The following is a 25,000-nucleotide window of genomic DNA, read 5'->3' as shown; positions in this document are numbered from 1 at the left end:
AATTTATAGACCAGAGGAGTTGGAGTCGGAAAATTCACCTGACTCCGACTCCTCAAAAATAGCATTTTCTACGTTGGAGAAAATTAGGGAAATATTCTCCTATTGTATCTTAATATCCTAAGTCACATTTTTTCAAGATAGGTCACTCAAAAAATGTTTAATATTACCCACTGTTTTCTTTCTCATCCTCTTGAATAAAGGCAATCACTTGGAAACGCATAGCTCCTATCATCCCTCGTCCGTAAGCCAAACAGAAACAATAACATTATCCATGCGATCAGATGTTCTCTCTTCGCACAAGTCTAATTTAAGGATAGAGTCTACCCCTATAGGTCTAAAAATGCATTTTTATTATAGTGTCTAAAAAGCTTCTATAATATCTTTAAAACATTTTACGAGTACGCAGAAAGTATTCTGGAACGACGTAAAAGTAGCAGCTATATGGATCGATCTCTCAATTCCGACTAAAGCAATTTTGACGTTACTTTTGAGAAAATTACATTTTTCTAATGTGTTATGTACAGAACAGATTATTTTTTTAAATGTGTGTGAAGTAACTAAAGGTGATCCTCTGAAAATAATGTCATATTTCAAGAAAAAGGAAATGAAGGACCAAATTACTTTTATGCTGTGACATAAAATAAGAAAATTATATAAAAATATTTTATTCTTATTTTTTAAAAATAGGAGTTGGAGTCGGTTTTAAAAAATTGTAGGAGTCGGATGTTCAGAGTCCCAACTCCCCAGCCCTGTTTGTAATAATCCTTTGAGTATGTAAATTCCGAGGTATAATCCTCCTCAATTTTTGTTGGTATAGTCTCCATATGAAGTCCACTGGAAGCTATTTTTTGACGTGTCCGATGGAAGCTATATTTCTTATGTAGATTAGAACTATATATTAAAAACCTCCGTAATATTTTGGATAAAAGCTCAGGATAGCTGAAGATGTTTCAAATTAGAATGATATCTCTGAGGAGATAAGCCTAGATCGAAAATCCATGGGTCAAAGAAAAAAATCTGATCTGTATTTTTTATTCAAACAATAAATTTCTGTTCTGAAAATTGATTTTCCTGAATAAAATTTAAATTAAAAAAAATATAAATTCCATTTGTTCCATCATATATATTTTCTTTTTGGTTGGGATTGTCTTATATAATATTACCTCCAAAAATATTTTGTAAGACTCGATACCACACGATTAATTAATCTGTGTTCCTATTAACCTCAGAATTCTGATTATATATATATAATATATAATAATATTTAGTAATGTGATTGATAATTTAAAATTTAAAAATCAAATTATAATTAAATTAAAAATCCGTTTCATAAGAAGGAACAACAACAAAATCAATTATTTGTACGATCGTTTCGGAAAACAGTGTTTTTATTGTGGTAGACATCAAGTTACGGACAATAATTATTACATATAGATTTTAATAAACAAGGTTTCCTCATCAGCAAATTGTGAAGGGTTTTTATTAAATTTAAAAGACACCATAAATAAACCTAGCATTAAAAGTAAGGCAGATGTATCTGGAAAAAATTAAGATAAAGATCTGGATTTAAAATTGATAAGAAAATTAATATGGGTTAGAGATAGAAAAGAAATAGAGTAAAATATAAATTTGGTTTAAGTACAATATTATACATACATACACAAATATATACATGCATATATATGAAAAAAATAGACACGTATATACATAGATATACAGATATATACATAAAAATATAGGTATAAATATTTACCTTTTAATTTTTCGCCTTTTGAAATCAGGAACTATGGTTAAAGTACTCATATAGATGTTTGCTATAGCTTTTCACCTTATCGAATGATAAATTTTCAAAAAGGACGCCCGTGCAATATATATATATATATATATATATATATATATATATACACACACACACAAAATCTAAAAGTTTTTTTATCATTGTATTTTTTAAATCTTACAGTTTTGTGATTTTTCTAGTTTTATTTTATTTTTATTGTGAATGATTTTATTATATATATTTTTAATTATGACGCTGCACTCTTTTCCTTTTTTCCTTTTTTTCCTCTTCTCATCTTTTCCTGATTTCCTCTATGTTTCTTTTCTCTATTTCTATACACACTTTACTCCCCCCCCTTTTCTCCATCTTCTTCACATATATTAAAGACTGTTAGCTTTTTTTCTGAATGACATATGATGTGACCCCCTGATAAAGTTTTAGTGCTTGTAAACTCCTGTATATATATATATATATATATATATATATATATATATATATATATATTAGTAAGCTAGAAAAATATATATGGCAAATAAGCTACACAGAATATTCCGCATTTCATCCACACTAGGATTCGTCAGGCTTATGCAAAGAGTTGTAGTCTTTCGTTTTTATATACGCATATTCTATTGAATTTTTAGTTAGCCAATCAGCTTCCTAGTTTCCACCGCTCCCTTCCTAATCAGCCTGACGAATCCTAGTGTGGATGAAATGCGGAATATTCTGTGTAGCTTAATTGCCATATATATTTTTATAACTTACTACCTAGCTCTACCTATGTATTGAGCACTGTTGATGTAAATACTTAAAGTTTACGCATATAATTATACTTTCGTATATTAATTTATGTGATTAAATGAACTAGCCATATATATATATATATATATATATATATATATATATAAAATGGTTAAGAAATTCCAACGAAAGAAAGATGTATATTTAAATAAGGGGGTGGTCACCAACAATGTGTATTTTTTAACATTATTTTATTATTCCGTGTCTTGGTTTTTCATTGAGAATTCTGTTTAGATCATTGTAATAATGTTTTTAAATCATTGAAATCGTTTTTAATGCGTTTCAGACGTTCTGTGAAGCGTCCTCTTCAGAAATTATTTTCAAAATGTGTTGGAGATGTAAAAATAGCATTTTCGTAGTTCATTTGAAATGTTTCTTCCAAGAGGTGGAAACGTGTAAGTGCCCACTATTCATTGGAATGTTCAATTTTTATTACTCTTTTGTTGGGCTGTGGTCACTCCTGTCTTGTGTTTCTCTCTATCACTCTCTCTTTCTACTTGTGTTTTTTCTTTGTGTGTGTGTTTTCTTTTATTGGTTTGAAGAATGTGTGTACTGTTTTTATAGTATTATGAAGTTATTTGCTTCCCTAGGAAGGTAACTGTGATCCAAGGTCGTTACTAATGTGTATGTGTGAGGAGTGGGGGGGGGGGGTAGAACCAGCTCTTCTGAAATAAGGGTAGGGGTGCTTTCATTCTGTTTTGATATTTATTTTTTGGATTCTTAGATTTTAGTATTGTGATTTTTCGTTTCAGTCTTAGACTGTTCGGGTATTCTTTATATTATGTTTGTTTAGATAGAGAGGTGTATTTAAAAATATGTATAGGGGATTTTTTAATGTTTCTATTTATTTCTCTCCCCATGTGGGTATGGCCAGACCCAGGATCGGTTTCTAGTGTGGGGAAGATCTCGTTCCCCAGAGGGGAGGGGCCAATTAGAGGGGGTATAGGTATGGGAGGGGGGATGATAGAAGGGGTGATAGTTGTCTCAGTATAAACAGACACAGACCAATATATATATATATATTATATATATATTGGTCTGTGTCTGTTTATACTACTTTTTCTTGGAAACTACTTAGACAATCTGGTTGAAATTTATAAGGTGTAGCGAACTAAGTATAATGGCATCTATTTAAAGAAATTAACTTCCAAAGTAACCTATCTCTGGCCAGGTCTTTATTTATCCTTCTTTCCCTTAGATCCATTTTTATCATTTCTTCTGTTTTCCTTGGCCTTCCCCTGCAAACTGACCCTGCTACCTCAACTGTTCTACATCTACTAACCCAGGAACTCTCGTCCATTCTTTCAACATTGCTATACCATCAAAGGGAATTTTATTCACATCAGGAGGGTTAGACATAGTGAAAATCAAGCTCCCCAGAAAGGGGAGGTAATGTTGCATGAAAATTTTGCTGTCATCAAACAGCATGTATTTGCGCTGGCAAAAGAATCGTATTTATTTAGAATGAAATAAAAATTTCAAAAGACAAATTAAGGGCAATAAATTTGGGAGGAATTTGCGAGTAGTCAGTGGTCCCTATTTATTTGCTCCCTCATGAGATTAGGGTGGTACGGCTTTTAAAATGGATGTACGTGCAATAACCACTTACAAAAAATTATCCAACAACAAAGTGGAACGTTTTACTGATTTATTTAATAAAGTACGATGAAAATTATGATACTTTAACCACTGGATGTGCAATTATAGTCCCTTGAGTTGAAGCTGCGTGTCTGTCTCAAGTTGTCATAGCAGGCTACAGTACCTCTCAAACCAAGGGTGATAATCCTTATTTCGTTCAAGGGAAATAACTCTTTCTTACGTTAACATACTCCTCAGCAAACGTATTTCCTAACTTCCGGTGAGGCTGCTACCGGAAGCAGTGGCAAGGCAAATCAGTTCTTTCGTTTTTTTTCTCTCACATCTATAATATCTCCCCTATGCATGTACTCTTTTCTTTTTTTTTTTCTTTTTTTTTTTTTTATTATTACGTTTTTTCCGATTATTCCTTTTTTCTTATTTAATAATCATTGAAAACATTTTTTTGGTCTTATTTTAATTAAGAATTATTGGAATTAGTTTTTTTAAAATTTTTTTTTTAAGAATTATTGAAAACAGTTTTTGTGCTTTTTTTCCTTCTTTTTAAAGAATTAAAGTTGAAGCCTCTCAAGATGTTATAAGTAGGGCTGTGACAACAGAATATTCTTTTCATTTTTTTTTACTCTCAAATATATATCTGACACAGTAAGAAACAGTCAATCAACCGAGAATCACATCAGTCTATATATAAACATATAAAATATTAACAGATATATACTCAAAAGTCAAAACAATGAAAATAATATGCTGTTGTCACAGCCCTAGTCATAACTCGGGCTATGACAATAGAATATTCTTATCATTGTTTGAGCTCTTGAGTATATATTCGACAGACAAATTTAATTAATCGAGAACCACGTCACTCTATATAAAAGCATATAAGATATTAACTGATATATACTCGAGAGTCAAAATAATAAGAAAATTATCTTGTTATAGCCCTAGTCATAACGGACTCTCATTTATCTTTCAAACCAAGGGCGATCACCCTTATGCTGTCCAAGGGAAATAACTCTTTTCTCAGGTTGATTCTAACATAGGTAGACACAAAGTTAATTTTTATTGTAGGGAATCAAGTGAAATTAATTTTTTTTTTTGTAGTATTGGATGCATAACAACTGCATTGGAACTACTGATAGATTAAGCAAAGGTTAACTCGTTCATAAATGTAATTTAAAAAAAAAAAAAAATAGACAATGGAGACGTATGAGAACTCAAATGTGAACAAAGTCGTTCTGGATGGCAAAGCTATTGAGTTTTTCGGGAAGTTTTGTTACCTTGGTGATAATATTGGAGCACAGGGTGGAGCAGGTGCTAACAGCATATGCAGAGTGATGTATTGAAATGAAACCTGTTTTAAAGTAAATGCATTATAAGAAATTACCGCATCAACTGTACAAAACTATTGTATAATATTCCGATGAAGTGAACTATTACAATAATAACTACAGAAGAAGAATCATTAAATAAATTTAGTAAATATTTACGTATGTTTGTTTTTGATTTAATCATTACAAAGGGAGGTAATTCATAAATCATAAACATTGGTTCTTCTTCGCTATAAGAGTGAAATTCGAAAAATGAAAATCTTGGATTTCAAGCAAAACCAATGGTATCTACTTAATTGTCATGTCGTAGTAATGAAAATATCAAAAAATTACGAGAAACGATAAAGTAGAAAGTTAATTATTTATGAAAACAGTTTGACAAGACAATTAGCAAAATTAAGTTTTGTAAAATTGGCCAAAGATTTTCAGTTTTCAGAAAATATTTACCTCCCTTTGTAACATAGCAAGTATGCAAATACTAAGCCGTGAGCGAAATGACACTATGGTAAAGAAAAAGAAAACTATAAAAAGAAGAGAGCTTGCTTGAGAAGACAATCACTTGAGAGACATAACAGCGGTAACAAGAGAACGATGAAATAAATATCATTGTACAACAGAAAAAAAAAACAACATAAAGTTCTTTTCTACTCTTTATCTGTTTTGCGACTGAGGAGGCTACAACGTGTTGTTTCCTGGAGACAACATTACACTTTTGTTATGATTGGAACGCTCTAGTTTCTTTTTTTTTTTTAAACTCAATTTCTGCTAATTGTCTTCGAAAACGGTTTTCATTAATAATTAATTATTACCCTATCATTTTTCATTATTTTTGGACATGTTCATTACTGTGACATGGTAATTAAGTAGATACCATTGGTTTTACTTGAAATTCAATATTTCAATTTTTGAATTTCGCTCTTATAATGAAGAAGAACCCAAACATTTAACATTTCTTTCTCTGTAACTTTTGTTTCTTAAAAGTCTTCTGTTCGTTCATACCAATCAAGAATCTGTTCTCGACATTAGTCCAACAGAAACTGGGTCATTACAGTGTCCTTTTATTGTTTAGAGCAAAATATTAATCCTGGGTAATCTATGCTCCCAAGTCTTGTCAACTATCTTTGAGGGAAAGTTAATTGCTAAATGTTCGAGATGTCCTTAAATGGAGAATGCTGATAGGGGTGCCAAGGTTATTTTTAGGGGCTTGTTCCTCCCCTCCCACCTTCTGGCCTTGTGTCACATCTTTCTGTGGTGCGCAAAAGAACACAGCGAGTCCCCTCCCCCCAAATACAAGGACTTTATGTTATTCAAGTAGATAAAAATAAATTAACAAAATAATTAAAAAACAAAACAGACATAAACATCTTTAAAAGACACAATTAACAACTTTTTTTCTCAACAAAAGGGATGTAGAAATCCTTCACCACTGAGACAATTTTAATTTTTTGTTCTTTTTCTCCTCATTAAAAAACGACCCTGGTGTCTAACTCTATCCCGTGTGGAGGCATTGTAAATAGGAACAAAAGGAATGTAATAGTCTAAGGAACTCTTTAATGTATTGAGTTACTTCCCCTTGATCACGCCTTGTATCAGTAGTAGTCTCGGTGTATCAGAATTTTTGTAGGAATTTTTGACACCTCTAACACGAAACTGCGAATAAAATATAAAAATCTTGTAATTTCTCTTTTAAAAGTAGGTTGTTTATTTTCTTTATGGATTATACTTCCAAAATAAACTATTAAAGTTGTATAAAAAGTAATAGAAATATTTTTTTATTTTTTAAAAACTAATGAAATTAATTGAATTTTACGAGTTCAATATTTTTCAATTTTTAAACTTTAAAAATCTATCAAAATTTTTCTCAACAGTGAAGGAATGTGATTTTTATATCTGAAGAGCAATTTTAAGGGGGAGTTAATCTGTAATGAATGTCAAAATGGTGTCGCAAGGTCGTCAATTGTCATTCAGTCATAAAATTTTATTTAATAAAACTACTGAATCAATTTAAGGGAGTGACAACAACACATGTCAAGTACAATTTTAATAAAAATAAAATTATTTTACTATTCGTAGTCAACAAACTACACAAGATCGCATGGCGTCTTCATATAAAAAGAAGAAAGATAATCTATGATGTGCTGGCTTCAAGGTACATAATAAAAACAGGAGTAATAGATGAATTTTATTTAATATAACGATAAAACTCTGGGGACTGCCTGACCTTGCTTGCTTGCTTGAATCTTGTCAGTGATGATTGGGTGATTCTATCTTTTAAATAAAGAATATATATAGTCATCCACATGCAATACTGTTTCGTTGTATGAACTAATCAGTGCAGCTAGACTAACACTTTTCCCTAGCCAAGGATTGAATCTACAACAATCACGTTGATAGTCAGTAGTTCTACGCATCAACTCATGTGAGCGACGCTCGTAAATGACCTCAACAAATGTACATTTTAAATAAACATTCGCCCATCACTTTTATAGTGCTCAAGCTTGTGTGTATAGACGTGGCTCAAAGGCTAAGAAATGAGGGTAGAGAGTTGTATGTTTTTGTTTCGATTCTAGCTGATGGCACCCAAGTCGTATACATATTTTTTTCTCTTATATTTTTTTAGTTTTGATCTCACTACTATTTATTAGGCTCAATATAATAATACAACTCTCTACCCTCATATCTTAGCCTTTGAGCCACGCCTATACACGCACCAGAAAGAGAGATGAAAAGGATGTGGATGAAGCGTACTTACCACCAATAAACGATGTAAAAGATGCAAGGTAAATTAATCATCAATTCAAGATGGCTCCAATCACGGATCAGATAACTAACACCAGCCAAAAGTATTAAACCGAAACTGAAGACAATATGGAGGAGGAATCCGGCACCCATCCGGTATTTCGGACCAATAATCTCCATGGCTGCAGAAAAATATTTTGAAATAAATAACAATAAAATTTAACAGAAAAAGAAAAAACATTGGACAGTTTGTAATTAGGACCAATTTCCATTGCTACATCGTTCATATGATATTTGCATAGCTTTATAAAGCCGAATTATTAACCACGCTGATGAGCCACAGTAATGGCAAAACACATGTTCGCCTATCTTATCTACCTCCACACACACGCAAATGTATTTATATATATATATATACATATATATATTAGGGATGGGGGATTCTAATATTTTTTCTAATTCCGATACAATTACCGATTCCGTATTAAATTCCCGATTCTGATTCTTTCTACATATTTAACTATAAAGTTGTTATTTTTCACGATTACCGTAAAAACACATGTTAAATGTGCAGATATTTTCTCAAATGTAAGGATACACTTGTGAGGAATGATCTATCGATATTAGTTTTACTAAAAGTCTAAAATCAATATATATTCATTATTTTAGTATTACTATCAGTGGTAGAATATTTTTCTTTTAAGAAAATCGGATAAAAAGCCAATTAAAAGAACATTTTTGGCATCGGCAAATAGGCACAAATTTTTCCAATTCTGATACCGATTCCGATACCTCCCAAAATACCGATTTTTCCGATTCCTGATTCCGATTAATCACCCCAACACTAATATATATATATATATATATATATATATATATATATATATGAACAAATGATTAATAAAATATGATAAAAGACATCTTGAAAAAGAGTTAAAGACATATTTAATTTTAAAAAAGGAAGCACAAGATAAGTGGATAGTCCTTAATCCGCGGAGTTTCGAAGAAATACTCTCCTTCTCATCAGAGGGCAGGAATTAGCAAAATGCAGGATCGGATTTTGCATATAAAAGTATTTAATGAAACTACAAGTAAGTCAAAGATCTTACTTGGTTAAAAAAAGGGTGAGGTAAGGGGAACAGGAGGCAAAAGAAAAATAATAAAAAGATTTCACATGAATGGATAGTCCAGTGAAAGGTAAAAATCCAAAAATGGTAAAATCCAAAACGGTCGAATTTAAAATTTCAATCCACTGGGTAAATTCCAAATGGTCTATATATATATATATATATATATATATATATATATATATATATATATATTGTTTCAGATTACAGATTGTATAATACTGTAAACTGAAAGTTCTTATAAATATTAACATCAATATTTATAAAATAATCCCAATCAGATAAAAAAGCTCAATATACGCTATAGTGCTCAGATACGATATAGAGAATAGATAAAAAAGTTCAATATACGATATAGATAAATGAAATTTTGAAATTAAATTCAGTAAATTAGAAAATTATAACAGATTTATTATTCGACAAAGAATACCTAAATTTATTTTTTTAATCCATGGAGTTTTAATAAATAGCTCACATCATCAGAGGAAATGTTTTTAGCAAAATAATGTTTATAGGCAATCATAAATTTTGTTATTTAGCACATACATTGAAAACTAAAAAAACTTGCATGAAAAGTTTAGAAGAAGCCAAGCTTCATTGAATCTAACATCATGGAATATCCTTTTTGTAATCTTGTTGAATAATAAATTTCTTGTAAATTTTTTAATTTACATAATTTCCATATTTTCATTTATATATAAATTTTTATTTTCTTTATGTAAATATAGTCATATCTTGCTATGATGTGCAGACCGTTTCGATCATTATTGATCTCATCAGGTAAGAAAATTTTTTTTTAATTCTTCAACTTTTTAATTTTCAAAATTTTTTCTTGCCTGATGAGATCAATAATGATCAAAACAGTCTGCACATCGTAGCAAGATATGACTATATATGTTATATAGCTGTTATTTGTTTTTGTGATAACGTTTTTGAATGAATTCAAATATTGACGAAAGTGCATTTTTACCTAAATGCGAGTTGGGAATAATTTTCTCTTTAACCAACTTGGTACCCCCACATGGAGAGCAGCATATATATTGTTTTTTTTTTTAAATATAATTATCCACTGACACGTGTTTCGTCGTCTACGACTCATCAGAGTAGCTGAATCTAGCGAGATATATATATGATTTTCAGAATGTGAGAGATTATCAGAATGTGTGAGAGATTAGATAGAATAAATTCATATATATATGTATATATATATATATATATATATATATATATATATATATTAGTGTATATATATATATATATATATTAGTGTTGGGACGATTTCGGAATCGGAAATTGGAAAAATCGGAACATTTGAGGGTATTGGAATCGAAAAAAATTGGTGCCTATTGTCCGATGCAAAAATGATTCTTTTAATTGTATTTTTACTTGATTTTGTTTAAAGCAAAACCTTCCGTTGCTTTCTAACATCATCAACATCTCTCACATGATCGTCTTCTTTAACACACTCTCAAAAGTTATCGACGTTTCAAAATATTTTGTTATTCTGAAACACAGCAAATTTTGTTTGCTTATTTTAAAATCGATAAACATTAATCAGAAGTGACGTTTCCAGGGCATTCATTGTGAAGAAGAATATTAAAAAAAAAAGGTAAGCTGATAATTGTTTTAATTCTCTCCCTGTCTTTCTCTCTTTTCCCCTCCCTCTCCTCACCTCTCTCTTTCTTCTCCACCCAGCCCATTCTTGTCTCTTTACACACACACACACACATCAGTCATACCAGTTATTATAGGTGCCACAGCGCTTATGAAGAAGAACTTGAAATCCTACCTAACTAATATTCCATGTGAACAAAGTGCAAAAGAGATCCAGACAGTTGCACTTAAAGGAACAATGAGGATACTAAAAAGAGCTCTCGGTTGGTTTCAATAAAAAGCAGTGCAACAATTGGCAGCTGGTTTGGCTGCCCCATACCCAGCGTTACAATCTTCAAAGGAAGAAAGTTAAAAAAATTTTTTTTTTTTAACTTAAAAAAAAAAAAATAGATACTCCTTGTTATAGATTCCTCAAGAGTGTGTGTGTGTGTGTGTGTGTGTGTGTGTGTGTGTGTGTGTGTGTGTGTGTGTGTGTGTGTTTGTACAACCAGCTAAAACTTCAAAAATACACAATAAACCCCTACAAAATTGACATTTTTAGATCACCGTAACTCTGGAAAAATAATATCTAAAATTTAGAAAAAAAAAGTTTCATTCTTTGGAGGTCAAATGATTATTTACATCATTGAATGTTATCAAGAATTAAACATAATTAAGGAAATTAAAATAACCCCTTCTATATATTCCTTTTGTCAAGCAATAAATTCTTAAATCGAATATATGTCTCTATATGTTGTTTTTTCAGAATTTAAAATTTAACCACGAAACTTATATATTGCTCTATTCTTAAATATTGAGCTTTTCCTTTTTGGCTAGGATCTCCTTGAAAGTATTACTTCAAGTTATATCTACCAGGATTTTTCATCTGAATTCTATCAGTGTCTTATCTCGCTTAATTTTTCATGTTAGACAATGCAGGAAATGAATCAGTATTTTTTCAGATTGAAAGATGTTAACCCTGAATTTATTTTATTGTTTTTTAACTACAGTAGAACCCTGAGATATGGTGACCCTAGGATACGTTTTTTTTTCAAGATATGATGTGGAATATGTTTTTCCGGCTGTATTTGCCCTGCTCTACAGTGTTATTTATAAAGTTATTTGATTATATACATGTGTATTATTTACTATACTGTATTTTGTGACTAATTTTTAATGCTGTATCCAGGGGTTCTACTATATCGTCATTTCTCTACAAAGAAAAGAGGAGGCTTAGTTTGAGTAGTGCTCTGAAGGCATCCTTAATTTTATTTGCCATTTTCACTATAATTTTGGGTATTTTTGCATTTAGCAGACCAGATTTCTGTAAATGTTGGCCCAGGCTCGACTGGCAGCTGACACAAACTTCTGGAATATGCCGAGCGCTGATCAAATTGATCAGCCAATGAAAAAGTGATAACAAATGCGCTTAGCCAATAAAAATTGAAGCAGACGACTTTTAATAAACTGGAAGAAAAAAAATTATATCTAATCATGCACAAATTTAATCAGTCCAATCCTAATTGTGTCCTCTATCAGTTTCCTCCCCACATACAAAAAAATTGACATAAAAAACAAATTTTACACAAAAACAACAAAAATTTTGAATTTCCTTTTTTAAAAATAGTTGTAAGAACAACTATTTTTGAAAAAAGAAATTCAAAAGTTTTCCTTACAATAAACATTCCAAACTCTCTCACACACACACGCACACACACGCACACACACACACACACACACACACACACACACACACACACACACAATTTCAAATGTTTCCTTAAAATTCTTTTGAAAAAATATTTCTATTTAAAAAAATAAAAAATATTTATTCATGAAACTTATGGTAAGTTGTTATATTTTATTTTATTGTTTTTCCATTTTTTCCCCCTCATTATAAGTAATACCTGATAAATGTTATTTTTTTTTTTTTTTTTTCCTAGCGTTTTTTAATCTGATCAGAGTTCAGAATCTCTCAGGAGTTCATGTCAGCTGTCGGTCAACCCCAGCAAACATCATGGAAATCCGGTGTGCTAAATGCAGAAGTACCTAGCTTTTATGACACTGGGCAATGCTTGATAGACCTGCTAGTTAGCATATAAACAAAAAATAAAAATGCTGGCTTGGTTATTTAGAAAACATTGCGGCTGATTGCAAAGAATGAGGAAAATGTGGTAGAATTAAAAGACAATATTTACCAATAATAAAGCAACATCCATAAATGCCGACTTGTGAGACGCCTTGGAGGAAATACAAGAATATGAATAACCAGAGATTTTTAGCTAACGTTACGATGATTCCGGTTAGCAGGACGAGACCGATTGTCAGGAAAAAGCACAACCGACGACCAAATCTAAATAAAAAGAAAATCAAATGAAACGATTTGGAATTAATCAATAAATAAATAAATAAATAAATCAATAAATAATACAATTTATTAATAAGTTTTGAATGAAAATATATATAATTTTAGGGGTAGATAATATTACATCAAGAGGGAGGGAGACAGATGATATTACTTTAGGGGACAAAAGGGGCAAATAATATCACCTAGGGAGGAAAAGAGGGGAAGGGACAGGTAATATTTTCTGAGGAGGGAAAAGGGCAGATAATTTTACCTAGAGAAGAAACAAAGGTAATATGAAAGAGATAGAGGAAAGAGATGGAGAGAGAGGGAGGAGAAGAAATAATCATTTTCCTCTCTTTCTATGAACTCTTAACACTTTTTGATACAAATTTATTTATCTGTATTATATTTCTCTTAGTCTGTCTGCCTGTCTGTTCCACTTTTTCTTGGAAACTACTTGACCAATCTAACTTAAATTTTGTATGATCCTTTGTTATGATAAGGTGCAGTGAATTAAGTATTATAGCATCTGTTCGATGCAGAGTTAAGGATTGCTAAAGATTAATGTTTAATGCAAAAATGAGCACAAATGTAACCATATTCAACCATCATTTTGGCATAAAGCACTCATTTGAAGTCAATAAATAATTTAAATAATATTGCAAGAAAGGTTTTCATAATTTATCTTTTTTTGTATTAAATCACTTTAATTATTGTTAATATCAAGTTAATTATTACATATATAGAAAGTAAACAATAGACAATAAAATTACAAATAGATAACAGCAAACATTAATTTACTATAGAATTTTTAAAAAAATATGCCAAGCTATATATATTAATTGGAATCAAGAATTGGAAAAATCAGAACTTTGGGGGTATCGAAATCAGAAAACTCTGGGCTTATTTTCCGATGCCAAAACAATAATTTATTATAGACTTTTTTAAAAAATATGCCAAGCAAAAAGACAAAGCAATAATGCACTTAGCCAATAAAAATAGAAGCAAACAATTTTTAACAAATTGGAAGAAAAAACTTCAGTTTTTAATCATGCACAAATTTAATCTTAATCCAACCTTAGTCCTGTCCTCTATCAGTTTCTACCCCACAAAAAAAAAATCATTTTGTACACACAAAAAAGATTCTTACAACTTTTCTTGAAAAAAAAAAAAAAGAAACTTTAAAAAAAATGTCAACTTCCTAAAAATTCTTGCAAGTTTTCTTGAAAAAAAACGAAAAAAAAGAAAAAACATAAATGAAAAAAATTCAAAAGTTTTCCTAACAATAAACATTAAAAACTCACAAAAAAAAAAAAAAACAAATGTTTTCCTTGAAATTCTCTTGAAAACAAAAAAAATGTTACTATTTATTTTAAACAAAAATTTTTTTTTTTAAATTATTCATTTAAATTTATATTTTTAGGGTTTTGTTTGTACTACATATATTAATTGGAATCAGGAATTGGAAAAATCAGAACTTTGGGGGTATCGAAATCAGAAAAATCTGGGCTTATTTTCCGATGCCAAAAACGATTCTTTTAATTATCTTTTATTTGATTTTGTTTAAAGCAAAACCTTCCACTGCCGGAAGTAATGATAAAATAAGAAATATTTGTTGATTTTAAACTGACAGTAAAACAAGTGTGTTTTTTTTTACGTTTGAGAAAATATCTGCACATTTAATATGTGTTTTTATGGTAATCAGGAAAAATAACAACTCTATAGTTAAATACTTAGAGATTTATAAAGAATCGGAATTGGTAATTGAATTGGAATCGGGAATTTAGTACACACTCGGAAAGTGTATCGGAATAAATATAAATATTGGAATCGTCCCATCACTAATATATACAATATTTCAAAATATTATGAATGAAATAAGATTAACTCATTTCGATGGTGATAAAGGAGTAATAATTAAAAAAAACAAACAATTTTTGCATGCATTCATTTATCTTATGTACACTCCAGACTGCAGTAGAATCTATCTATCTGTCTATCTATATATAAAAGGCACTTTGTGCACGTGTGAGTTCATTCCCTATAGACTCCAAAATGCCTGGGCAGTTTTTTTTGTTTTTTTTTTAAATTTCCCACACATGTATCTTATGTGCCTGGGAGTGTTTTCAGATAGGTTTTGCATTGGAATACCTCTGATAAGTATCAAAAATCGATAATCAAAGAAATCTGATTAAAGAAGAAACAGTCCAATTTTGGTCAAAGTTAACACTTATGCAGCCTACCAACATAATTGCATTCAAGAAGTTTTATCATCACACAAGCAGAATGGTTCAGCCTATAAAATCCACAGTAGGTTCTTTGATAAGACAGAGGCGTGTTCAAAATGAACGTTTCTGTTTAGAGTATAATTGGACCATTGCACTTAACTTTTACATGTTAAACTTAATTCAAGTCATGATATAAAATTAAAAATAATTTCATAAAATCAACAGTAGGTTCTCTACAGTGCAATGTAGACTACAATGAATTGTGGATTAAGTCATTACGAGGAGGCATGTGAAGCAGGCAGGCATATGCGGTGAGTTCCTGACTAGAGCAGGCAATCAATTGATTTGATTGACGAAAAAGTGATTTCATTGATTTCGATGACAATAAAAGTATTGGAAGTGTGGAACATTTGTTAATCCTCTTTAAATCCCGAGCGACGTCGGGTTGCCTTGCTAGTCAGGACATAAATGAATGATAACATTTAATGCTACTAAGACAAAAAAAACTTGCCTTTAGCAATTAAAAGAAATCTTTTCAACCACCAATACTGTGACTAATAACACCTTACTCAAGAGTCAAATGTTGGAACTCGTTGGGTTCACATTCACAGGTGACATGAGTTGGAACAAATGCATATAAGACATTGCTAAGACTCCTGCAAGGAAAGTGGGTTCCCTCTACCAAGCTAGAAAACTTCTCACACCTGTCGGCATCCTATATTATTACAAAGTCACCATTGGCCCATGTATGGAGTATTGTTGTCACATCTGGGCTGGTGCATACGTGTCTGTCCAGAGATATGAACGTACAAGAAATTAAAAGAAAAAAAAAACTAATAAAATTCAGAGTTAAAATAAAGAAATATTTATTTTAACAAAAAAAAAAAAAAAAAAAAAAAGAAACCATAAAAATAACATGTACAAAAAAAAAATAACTTTTTTAATACTACTGCTACTAGTTTTGAAAGTGATTATACGGTCTATAACATTGACGGTAAAAGGGAGATAAGAACTACTAACTTCAAATCAAATGTTTTATGTATTGGTAAATATAATAATAAAAATATTAAAATACTAGCAGTTCAGCCCGGCTTTGCTCAGGCCCTATGTACTGTTCATAACCTTATGTGCATATATTAAAAAGTTTGACTCATCTAAAATTTCAAGTGTTTAGACCCAAAATTGACGGAGGAGTTTGGTAGAGTCTCCAAATTACGCCTTTCAACTTTGACCTCTTGGCAACCAAATTTTCACCCAAAATCTGATTAAAAAGCTTGCTGCTTGTCTGAATACTCTATGTAAAATTTCAAATGTTTTGAACCTAAAGTTTTGCTGCTAAGAGGTCAAAATTCAAAAGATTTGACTTTTGCGGTCTCTAGCAAAATATTCAGCTAATTTTAAGCTGAATATTTTGCTAGAGACCGCAAAAGTCAAATCTTTTGAATTTTGACCTCTTAGCAGCAAAACTTTAGGCCAAAAACCGATTTAAAAGCTTACCCTATGTTTGAATACACTTTATGTAAAATTTCAAATGTTTAGACCGAAAATTGGCTGAGTAATTTGGTAGAGACCGCAGGGGTCAATTTTTTTTAATCTTTGACCCAAATTTTTACCCCTTAACATTATTGTTTTGGGTTCAAATAAAATTTAAAAATTTGATCCATGTTCAAGTAACCTACATCTAAAATTTCAAGTGTTTAGACCCAAAATTGGCGGAGGAGTTTGGTAGAGTTTTCAAAGGTCAAATCGTTTGCAGCCAAAATATCTTACGCCACAAACACATGAAACTTTCAGGTCATCAATGCATAAGTTCAGTCATCATAACAATGTAATTTGCTATCCCCTCTGATGTATTTTGGGTGGAATAAAAAATAGGAGAGATTACTTTTGGAACACTCCTCGTATTTATGTTAAAACTTATTTACGATAATGGGACTTACCTGTCCGATACCTGGCCAAAAAAGACAGTCCCCACAAAGCGACCGAACATAAAAACAGATTTGATGTTGCTAACCAACCACTTCCTATCACAAACAAGATCAAACTGAAAAACAAAACAAAAAAAAAACATTAAAAATATGTATAAAAATATATAAATTTAATTTAGAAAAAAAAAAAAAGAATCATTTCTGATGACCTAAAGAAAAAGAAAAAAAGAACTTTGATGTGGGGAAGAAGCTGGGTTATGGAGTCGGAGTCAGAGTTGGTAATCTAAGAGTACTAGGAGTCTGAATTTTTATCCGACTCCTTAAATCCAATAAATTTATTTTTTTACATGGTTTTCCTGTTTGGTTTTGCCAGTTGCACAGTTTAGCAGTTTTTGTTTGGTTTTGCTTTTATTTTTGGAGATATATCATATCTTGTACTGCAATGCTTCTACTTCATCAACATATTTTGATCCATCAGATCACTGAGAATCCTGTCTGGACAGCTGTTTTCGTTTTAGCTGTGACATCACACAGGATCAATGAAAATTCTGTCTTTAAGTGAGATCACTGTGGATTATATCAGATAACAATCGGATTGTAATCCAAAAGTTATCTAGTTCCTGAATCAAATGGAATTCGGCAATTGGATTAGTCTGAGATCGATCCAGAATTACAATCTTACCAAAAAAAACAAAAAACAAAAAAAAACGGGCCTAAATCAATAAGAAGCAACCCATGTTACTATAGTCCTTTATAGCTTTTTCCAGATGTTTCTTTGATCCTCTTTCTATAAAGGCAATATTATATTTTTTTTTAATTTCTTCTCTGTATATGTGACTTTGCTCCCCTCTTCTGATAAGAAGCGTTTGGCTTCGAAATGCCATGGCCTAAAGAGGTTTCCCTATCCTTAAATATTGTAATCCCTTTTGAACTGATAGCACAATAAAATTTAATTGTAAATTTTTTTATCCCTTTGTTATCTAAACTTATTCTATTAAGCTGGTTGTGTGAATATGTGAATATATTTATCATACAAGTGAATGTTAAACATAAAAAATAGTATACATGAAAAGTATTTATAAAATGCTGAATAGGTGTGAGGAGGCTGGTATATGGATCTGCGGAACAGATTTTTCCATAGGGGTCAAGGAGTCGGACTTTTACCATCCGACTCCGCAACTCTGGGAAGAAGTGTTGGGGGGCAGCTAGGCATGTTAAAAAAACAGTAAAAACGTTAGCGGAAGTGAAACGCTTAAAAATATGGGTACTAATGAATTTTAACGGTCATCATCATTCAAATGTCAATCTAGCCATCTCATTATCCTTGAGTGGCTTTTTAGCCTTGATAAGTTGTAGAAATGATGACAAGAAAAGAAGTCTCTAACATTTAAACACAACTTTCTTGGTTATCTTTGTTAGTAAGGTATAGAGAAAGGATTATTCATGCAGTATTCTGGTGTGGAGACAGATTAAAGATTAGACAAGCCTGTTGAAAGAAAAAAATGTTCATACGTGTTTGTGTCTAAAGTAATAGTGGAAACGTGCGTCACAAAAAATTAGAGAGTCCTGTGGCAAAAAGAGAGTGCGCCATGTTGGCGTGTTTGTCTTCTGTCATATAGTCGAACCCTGAGCCCATAGGCCAGATGTTGACTTGTTGAGTCCCAAGTTGGAGGCCACAGGTCTGTTCCACGTGGAGTTGTTGTCCGGCCAAGATCTGTCAAGAAAGAGAGAGTGTGTTGCCAATTTAACGTTTTATAAACTCAGTCACATGACTGAGAGCTGGCTTCTGATTGGACATGCCAGGAAAGAAATGTATTTCAAAATCTCCAGTCACGAGAATTCACTCCTGCTTGTGTTTGTTACAAATCTATCTGCTAAAAAGTTGTTACTCATTAGTAAAAAAAAAAAAAAAAAAAAAAAAAAGCAAAGAAGTAGGCTAACATACCGGTAATTCATTTGGCTTGCCTGAGCCTCTCACAAAAAGAAGTACTGAGCTATTTGTGCAGTCCAGAATTTCTGGCCTCTGAAAATTTAGGTCACATGATATTTTTATAGACGGTGTAATCCCCCCCCCCAAAAAAAAACATAACCTCGTCTGAAATTATCATCAGTGATTGAGGCAAATAAATAAAAATTCTGATTAAGATAGTCATGATTTTTTCAGAAAAGAATTTGGGATGGTTCAACTTAGAGGAATTGCACTTTTTATTTAAAAATATGCTAAAAATGCAAAGATAGTTGCCAAGGAATTGAAATTTTTTATTAAAGAAGATTGCCAAGACTGTGACATTAAAATAAAAATAACTTTATAGCATCAATAAATCTTTTAATGATACTAATATATTTGAACAATCTAAAATTTTTCGCCTCGTAAAATTTAGATTACGTACTTTATAGATAGTGTAATCTAAAAAAAACAAAAAAAAAAAAAACAAGTAACTTCATCTGAAATTAGCAGCAGCTGTTTTATCAATAGATTTAAAAAAAAAAACAAACAAAAAACAAATCTAAATTTTTAATTTATTTATTGCAGACTATTATCCTCATCTTTCTTGGATGTTGTTTCTAGACGTTTTGGCCGGAGGAATAGTTGGCCGAAACAACATCTAAGAAAGATGAGGATAATAGTCTGCAATAAGTAAATCAATAAATAATACTCATCTCAATAATGAATTCCAATTAAATAATCTATATATAAAAGCGAAAATGTATGTATGTATGTATGTACGTTTTTCCTCGATGTCCACAAAAGGCTTCTTTCAGAGAAGCGCTTGCTCGGTTCACAACTTCTTAAAACTTTTTATATCTTCTATAAATTGTAATATCTCAGAGTTACCCACGGAGCTCGCCTGTCTATTTAATTTTATTGACTTTCAAACGTTAATTATTCGACATTTCCCGCATCAGCACGCGTTACATTCGGTTTTCGGTATGAAAAAAGCGAAACTCGACTCTAATCACAGGCCGAAAGCTAGTTGCCTCAAGAGAGCTAAGTAACGTTTGTTCAATGTCGACTTCGTCATATCAGACTGTAGCTTTCATTTCGCTCCTCCTAATAAACGGAGCGGGTTTTTAAAAACAAACAAACCGATTTATTCACCTCATTCCAAACTGTCCCGCACAAAATGCTTACTGCTGAATACCTATCGCCGTCATGTCAATCAAAAATGCGCACATGTTTTTTTTTTAAACACTTTACTATTTTCCAACTGCGCGTCATGAAGGCTTCTTTTTTTTTTTCACGGGCACCTATTTTTTTTTTCACATTTTCGGGGTTTTTTCACATACCTCGAAAAATACCCGGGCAACGCTGGGTACCCCTCGCTAGTCTATATATATAAAAGCGAAAATGTATGTATGTGTGTATGTTTGTGTGTCTGCTAAAAACTTTCGGCAGACAGAACAAAAATTCACAAACTTGATCTCATATGAAAGCCCCATCCTTCACCCGACAAATATCGAAAAATTGGTCAAAAATGTTAATTTTTTTCATCCTGAAATCAACACTTTTCTACGGGGGGGGGGGGGTCGACAAAAACCGTCCTCTCATGACGAGATCGGTTCTACACATGCGTCAGATGACATCATGACCTGATTTAGTTTAAATATTTGAAGAACTAACACAATTTCATGTACGTCGTGTTAGCTCAGTTGGTTAGAGTGTTGGTTCATTATCTAAAGTTTTTGGGTTCGAATCGTGGTGTGAGATGTCTTTTTTTTTTTCGATTTTTTAAATAAATATTGAAGCAGGGTTATTTAAGCCATTTTTCACATAACGTTCGTTTTTCTGGGTTTTTTTTACTTCGCTTATTTTTAGGTTTTCATTAAACCCCCATCCTCTGACCACACACACCTAACAACACCCAGGTACCCACCGATTTTTTAAATTTTAATATTGAAACAGGCTTATTTAAGCCATTTTTCACATGTTTTTTTTTTATTTTTCGGATATTTTAAAGCAGTTTTAACGTTCGTTTTTCTGTTTTGTTTTTTGTTTTTCCGATTTTTACATTTAACATCATTCGTTTGCCTTACATTAGTTTTTTTCTCGATGTTTTGATGCCAGTACTATTAACTCTGGGAGGAGTTTATGTTTTAAGTTTTTTTAGTTATATCTTCAAATATTTTTTTTTTTGTTCATTTGTTTAGTGGCATATCGACCTTCAGCATTAATTCATTCTAGAGTGGTTGTTTTGTAAATGGAGGTTTGCTGTATTTTGTTTGTGATTTTATGTTTATATTTGCAACTTTTCATAAAGAAGTTATGGTCTTTTTTGGTTTCAATTTCTTTAAGGATGTTTTCAAATTTTCGTTTATTAAACTATTTTTCTATTTGGAGAGTTTGTAACTAATTATATTGGATGAAGAAAATAAAATAATTAGTAAATAAGAATTAACATGTAAAAAAAGACACATTTTAAGAAAAAGAAAAGCACATTAAAAAAGAAAGGCACATCTAAAAAAAAGAAAGGCGCATTTAAGAAAAAAGGGCACATTTAAAAAAGAAAACAATTACATTCAATTTTTTTATATATTGAGACAAAATCTGATGTACAGATTATTCTCCCTACCGCTCTCCTCTCAGGTAGTCATCCAAAAGCTTAGCATAAACTTGCTTTTATTTTAAACTAGCGGGGGCTACCCGGCGTTGCCCGGGTATTTCGAGGTGTGTGTGCTCGGGCGGGGATGAGGGGTGTTAATCAAAACATAAGAATAAGCGAAGTAAATATATAAAAAAAAAACACGAAAAAAACTAACGTAAGGCAAACGATGTAAAATGTAAAAATGAGAAAAACAAAATAGAAAACGCGAAACAGAAAAACGAACGTTAAAACTTCGTTAAAAAAATCTGAAAAAACTTCGTTAAAAAAATCTGAAAAAAACATGTGAAAAATGGCTTAAATAACCCCGTTTCAATATTAAAATTTAAAAAATCGAAAAAAAAAAAAAAAAGACATCTCGCACCACAATTCGAACCCAAAACCTTTAGATAATGAGGCCGCGCTCTAAGCAACTGAGCTAAGACGACGTCGACAAAGTTCTGTCTGTTTTTTTAATATTTATGGTAAATCATGTTCCAAAGTCGTATGACGCATGCGTAGAAGCGAACTTGTCATGAGAGGAAAGTTTTTGCTGACCCCTCCCTGTAGAAAACTGATGATTTTTGGGTGAATAAATTAATGTTTTTGACCAATTTTTCGATATTTGTCGGGCGAAGGTTGGAACTTTAAAATGATACTGATCTCGTGAAAATCCGTGACCCGTGTCGAAAGTTTTTGCGAGGCATACAAACACACATACATACACATATTTTCGCTTTTATATATATAGATTTTTGATTTAATAAGTAAAAACAAGATCCCCTACCTCCCCCTAACCCTCACAAATACATCCTCCTACCTCAATAAAAATATAAAACTAATTTTGTGGCAAACTTCAAAAATATATAAAAATATTTCGTATCAGTCATAATGATAACATATCAAAAATTAAAATCTGGGCAGGGGCAGCAAGGACTTCAGGGGCTAGAAAGGACTTCTCCTGCCTTGATAGAGTTCAAAATAGACTTTGTAGCGTAGTAGGAGATGCCCTTTTCTTTTCCCTGCAACCTCTTTCTCACAGGAGAGATGTTGCGAGTCTATGTCTGCTTTATCGTTATTTTTATGGCAAGTGCTCGTCTGAGCTCCGATCTATGGTCCCCCCTCGCTAAACTTTCAAGAGAAACACTCATGTAGCTGAAAACACTATCAATAATTTCCCCCACTCTTTATCTGTGCCTAAACCTAAATGTAGATTCCATGAACAAAGTTTCTTTCTTAGAACTGCACGCCTGTGGAACTGTCTTCCGTTTGCCTACTTTTCAGCTGACTACGATATGGTTGTCTTCAAGTCCAACGTAAACAAGTTCTTGATGAGTCGTTCCACTTAAGTTAACAAATTTACCGAATTTCCATTACTAACAATTACTATATTGTCCAACTGACTACTGTACACTCTTTAACCCTTATCCTCGAGTGGCCTCCGGGCCTTGATAACTGGTGATGCCTATGTAAAAAAAAACTACATCTGGTTAAAAACGGATAACACACAATTAACCATACTGAAACCAGCAACCTTTTAGTTTCGCTAATGTTACGTTCCGCAGAACTTAAAATTAGTTGATGGATTTCATTAAAAATTTAGAAATTATACTCCTAGGGTTCTTTGATAATTAAATTATCTTTATAATTTGTATAAACTTACTTCCAACTAGATGAAAAAATTTGAAACCTTAGAGTGCAGAGCTAACCTTTTTTTTTTCTGACAAAACTTGGTACTTTAACACCTGACGAAGGTCGAAGATTACATCGACTGAAACGTTGTGCAGATAACATTATATAGTAGAGCAGGTGCTAGTGTGATTGCATAAGTTAGGAGTGGATAAAGTTCGGGAAACTTTTCCATTACTAATCAGCAGAGTGTTACTGCTCTCGACCAAGGAAAGACCCTATCAATCATGTGCACGCAGTGTGATGATGTATGAAAGTGAAACCTAGCCAGTGAGGGTTGAGGGCATGCGTTGCATGGAGAGAAATGATATGCAGATTCAGAGAAATACAGAATGGAAAAGATCTACCATTGCGTTCTTCAATTTGTGAATAACAGAAGAAATCTTTCACGAAAAACACCCGTCTAACTAAAACCACTGTCAATAATTTTCCCCACTCTTTATCTGCGCCCAAATCGAAATGTAGATTCCATGAACAAAGTTTCTTTCTTAGAACTGCACACCTGTGGAACTCTCTTCTGTTTGCCTGCTTCCCAGCTGACTACAAGTTGCTGCAAGTCAAACATAAACAAATTCTTGATGAACCGCCCGCTTAAGTAATCCAATCTACCAAATTTCCACGATATTATCCCATTGATTACTGTGTACTCAATGACCCTTATCCTCGAGTGGCCTCCGAGCATTAATAAGTGGTGGCTCCTATGTAAAAAAAAGAAAATTATGGAGGATCGGGTCAGTTTTAGATTAAGGAAGAAATGGGCAGCCATGACATTGAGTTCCATCTTGATGCACTTTGTGTCTCCGAAAAATACTCATATACAGACGTATTAAACATGATACAAATGTAACAATAAAAATCATTAACTAAAAAAAATATCACAACTGTTTTTTTCATAATAAATTTTTAAAATTGCAAAAAGAAAATCCGCACTTGTAATTTTTTCAAAAACTGCAAATTTAAGCTAAATTTAATGTAACTGTTTAAACAACCTATACCTCATTTGATTGGCCTTTTATTCTTCTATAATTTTACCTTTTCATATTTTACTTTTGATTGAAATATTCTAGTGTTCACGTCAATTTAAAAAAATAACTTCAAATTGAGGAGCCAAAAAAGAAAAGTCCACCCAATGGAAAATTGTTATTTAAATGTAACTTTAAGCTGTATCCTCAAGTATTAAACCATCAGGATTTGCATTTTGAAGGTGCTGGCAATGGTCCTGTTGTCATAACTTGGATCGGTAGAGAGCATGATTTGTACAACAGCGTAT

At 31.8% G+C, this 25,000-nt stretch overlaps 1 protein-coding gene across 4 annotated transcripts in view; it reads right to left on the bottom strand.

Moving 5' to 3' along the window:
• LOC145259122 (organic cation transporter protein-like) overlaps positions 1-25,000 on the bottom strand; it is a 101,747-nt gene that overhangs the window by 16,213 nt on the left and 60,534 nt on the right. For all 4 annotated transcript variants that reach the window (XM_080116796.1, XM_080116794.1, XM_080116795.1 and 1 more), the window contains exons 3-5: positions 17,474-17,577; positions 13,157-13,311; positions 8,252-8,420 (exon numbers count right to left, since the gene is read on the bottom strand). In XM_080116796.1, coding sequence (XP_079972922.1) covers positions 8,252-8,420; positions 13,157-13,311; positions 17,474-17,577 — 428 coding nt within the window. The remainder of the gene's footprint in view (positions 1-8,251; positions 8,421-13,156; positions 13,312-17,473; positions 17,578-25,000) is intronic.

The sequence above is a fragment of the Euprymna scolopes genome, chromosome 34, assembly GCF_053919585.1.
Source record: "Euprymna scolopes isolate OS-2025 chromosome 34, ASM5391958v1, whole genome shotgun sequence".
Taxonomy (NCBI): Eukaryota; Metazoa; Mollusca; class Cephalopoda; order Sepiida; family Sepiolidae; genus Euprymna; species Euprymna scolopes.
The sequence above is the reverse complement of the archived record's forward strand: the minus strand, read 5'-3'. Positions and strand labels throughout refer to the sequence as shown.